At 40.8% G+C, this 4,227-nt stretch overlaps 1 protein-coding gene across 1 annotated transcript; it reads left to right on the forward strand.

Moving 5' to 3' along the window:
* The first annotated feature begins 863 nt into the window (after nt 1-863).
* On the forward strand, nt 864-3,923 carry LOC128869810 (uncharacterized). Its single transcript, XM_054112410.1, has one exon. The coding sequence runs from the start codon at nt 864-866 to the stop codon at nt 3,921-3,923; it is 3,060 nt and encodes a 1,019-aa protein (XP_053968385.1).
* The last annotated feature ends 304 nt before the right edge of the window (nt 3,924-4,227 follow it).

A 4,227-nucleotide genomic window follows, 5' to 3' on the forward strand; every position in this document is an offset into this window, starting at 1 on the left:
GTGAAGTTTCAACGATGCTGAATAACCACCGTTCGATTTCCAGCAACAACACCACATATTTTCGAATCTTGCCGATAGTTTTGTATGGAAGAAATAAAACAATATCCACATACGCGTTTATGGATGATGGATCTACACTAACACTTATAGATCAAACACTTGCAGATGAATTGGGTGAGACTGGCGTTCCCGATCCTCTATGCATTCACTGGACTGGAGACATAAACCGGTATGAAGCTGATTCGCAACGACTCGATTTACGAATTTCAGGTAATATTCAAGGTGCGAAAATATATCCACTCCGAGGTGTTTACATGGTTAGTAGATTAAATATGTCATCATCAAAATTGATTGCTGACCAATTGAAAACAAAATATGCACATTTAAAAGGCATTCCCTTGCCAAACTTTATTGACATAGTTCCTAAGCTAATTATTGGTGTAAATAACCCCAATTTGATAATGGCACAGAAGGTACGTGAAGGTGGATGGCAAGATCCCGTAGGGGCGAAAACCAGATTAGTGTGGACAATTTTTGGTGGCGGTAATAATCAGAGTAAAGGTAACGGATTAAACTTACATAAATGCGACTGTGAGAGCGATAACAACTTGCATGAACTCGTAAAGTCTTTCATGTTGAATGAAAATATTGGAATTTCAGTGCCAAAGGTAAATCCAGTTTCAATGGAAGATCAACGAGCCATAGAAATTTTGGGTAACTGCGAGTTGCATGAGGGTCAGTACACCGCGGGCTTGCTGTGATCAAATGACAATATACGATTGCCAGACAGCTTGCCAACAGCTCTTAGGCGCTTTAAATGTCTGGAACGTAAGTTATCTAGCAATCCTGAACTAAAACGCAATATGCAGCAACAAATTAACAACTTAGTTAAGAAAAATTATGCGACCAAGTTACCGAACGAAGCTATAAATGATCGTGGTGACAAAATTTGGTATTTGCCGGTTTTTATTGTCCGCAATCCGCACAAGCCAAATAAAATTCGACTTGTGTGGGATGCAGCCGCAAAATCTAGAGATGTATCCCTAAACAATTTCTTACTGAAAGGGCCAGATATGTTAACTCCACTAGTAAATATATTATTCAACTTTCGAATGGGTAGAATCGCAATATGCGGTGATATCGAAGAAATGTTCCACCGCATTAAGTTACGACACCCAGACGCAGATGCTCAGCGTTTTCTCTGGCGTACTAACATGAATGATCCGATAAACGTTTACAGGCTCAACGTTTTAAGTTTTGGTGCTTCTTGTTCTCCATGTATAGCGCATTACGTGCGAAACCTAAATGCTTCGGTACACGCTGCTCAAAATTCTCAGGTAGCGTGTGCAATAAAGAATCACCATTACGTCGATGATTTTATTGATTCGACTCAAACCGTCGACGAAGCTATCAAATTGGCAAAAAATGTTCGAGATGTTCACTCTAAATGTGGTTTCAACATGCGTAATTGGTCAAGCAATTCGCCAGATGTTTTAGCAGCGCTTAATGGAGATGGGGAGCCACAACTTAGATCATTTGACTGCAGTAAGGATGTCATAAATTTCGAAAAAATACTTGGTATGTACTGGGAACCAAAATCCGATACATTCAGCTACGTGTTCAAATTTGTTCGGCTTAAGCGCAACGTATTCGCGGACAGGGTCGTCCCTACAAAGAGAGAAGTATTGCAAGTGCTCATGTCAGTTTTCGATCCGCTGGGACTAGTAGCTTGCTTAACTTCATATCTAAAGATTCTTATTCAAGATATCTGGCGAAGTGGAATAGACTGGGATCAACCGTTAAATTATGAACTTTCATTGAAATGGAAAACTTGGATTGAATACATTCCCGTTATTACTAGCGTGTCGGTACCGCGTTGCTACTCTCCACTCCTTTACGAGGATGACTGTAAAGTACAACTGCATACGTTCGTAGACGCAAGTGAAAATGCATACGCAGCCGTATCATATTTTCGTATTGAAGCTGGTGGTCACATCGTCAGTAGGTTGGTAGCAGCTAAAGCAAAGGTCGCACCGTTGCGCCCGCTCTCAATACCACGACTGGAACTACAGGCTGCGGTAATTGGTGCACGTTTAACAAACATGGTTGAGGAAGCACATCGTATAAAATTTGAAAAGCGTTGCATCTGGAGCGACTCAAAAACCGTTCTAAAGTGGCTTCATGGTGATCCGCGTAAATTTCAACAATTTGTAATGTTTCGTATTGCTGAAATCCAAGAAGCAACTGCTATCAGTGAATGGCGTTGGATACCAACAAAAATGAATGTCGCTGATATTGCTACGAAAACGAAGCCTTGCATTGAGGTAGCTCATCAATGGATAAATGGTCCCGCTTTCCTTACTTTACCTACTAAAGAGTGGCCGGCACAAGAAGATCTGGGTACGGTGAACACTAGCGAATTTCGAACTAAGCTTCTAATTCACAACGTGCGAAAGGTAAATATCAACTTTGAATATTTTTCGAATTGGCTTCGACTATATAGAGCTATAGCAAACTGTGTGCTTTACATCGAAAAACTTAAACAACGGCTCCAAATCACATCGGAAGGCAGTCATCTAACCGCATGTCATTTTCGGCGTGCAAAACTGTTTATTTTTAAGACAATCCAAATGGAACATTTTGACGACTGGTCATTGCTTAAAGTTGGTAAGCCTGTATGTAAAACTGGTCCGCTACGAAACCTGCAAGTTTATATGGACGATGAGCATCTCATTCGCGTGAAAAATAGGGCAACATATTTTCAGTCATGCGACCAGCCTCAACGTGATTTCATTGTTCTACCACCTGGTCATCGAGTAACCTATCTTATAGTAGATCACTATCATCAACGCTTTTACCATATTCAGCACGAGACAGCCTTGAATGAGGTAAGACAATTGTTTTTTATACCAAAACTGCGATCGTTATTTAAAGCTGTGAGGCGAAATTGCCAAGTATGTAAAATCGCGAACGCCGCTCCTCAAGCTCCACAAATGGCACAATTACCCATAGCCCGGCTTGCCGCATTCTCTCGTCCCTTTACGTATGTTGGAATCGATTATTTTGGGCCGATCTTAGTTACTGAAAACCGCAAGGCGAAGAAGAGGTGGGGAGTATTGCTGACCTGCCTGACAATAAGAGCTATACACATAGAAATAGCCCATTCTCTAAGTACTGACTCCTGTCTAATGTGCTTGCGAAATTTCATTGCTCGCCGTGGCTGCCCTGTTGAAATATATAGCGATAACGAACGTGAACTTGCTCACAAAGGTATCGCCTGGAAGTTTAATCCACCAGCTGCACCTCACATGGGGGGAGCATGGGAACGCCTAATAAGAACAAAAAAGGCAGTGCTGTATAAGATCTCGCCGTCGCAGAGATTCTCTGATGAAAGTTTACGTTCGGCTTTGCTGGAGGTGGAGATGATCATTAATTCTCGACCGCTGACATATCTATCGCTCGACTATGAGGACCAGGAACCGATTACCCCAAACCATTTTTTATTGGGCAGTTCAAATGGAGCCAAGCCGTTTTGTAAACCTGAAGAAATTAGCTTAAAAATGAATTTACGTCAAAGCGAGATGTTTGCGAATTTATTCTGGCGTCGATGGGTACGTGAAATGATTCCATCACTTACACGTCGCAGTAAATGGTTTGAAAAAGTGAAACCCATAAGCGAGGGTGACATCGTATTGATTGTCGATGAAAACGCAGAAAGGAACACTTGGCTAAAAGGTATAGCCGTCGAAACAACGATGGCAAAAGATGGACAAGTAAGGCGTGCTAAAGTAAAAACGAGGCAAGGTGTTTTAGAACGACCAGCAGTAAAGCTTGCAGTGCTCGACATCGGCAAAGACAAGGCAAGCTCCGAAGATTCGTCCGCTTACCGGGGGGACATTGTTGCCGACTTAAGCAACCCGTAAAAATTTACGAAATAGAGCAACTCTGCGCGAAATTATGACTTGTCACTATAACTAAGCTTTACTCTTTTATATCGCTCATTTCATTTTTATCGGTGCACGCGAACACTTATAAGGCCTAATTGAAAGAAATAAAGAATAAGAGAGGAAAACTAAGGTAAAGAAAAACTGAAATATAATTAAACTATGAATTGTAAAAAATATGTAAAAACTAAAAGAATAAAATAAATAAATACCTTTACAGGTTTTTTAAAGCATCAATCAAAGAAGCTATTAAAAATTAGAATCCTCTTTTCTTTACAACAAG

The sequence above is a fragment of the Anastrepha ludens genome, chromosome X, assembly GCF_028408465.1.
Source record: "Anastrepha ludens isolate Willacy chromosome X, idAnaLude1.1, whole genome shotgun sequence".
Lineage (NCBI taxonomy): Eukaryota > Metazoa > Arthropoda > Insecta > Diptera > Tephritidae > Anastrepha > Anastrepha ludens.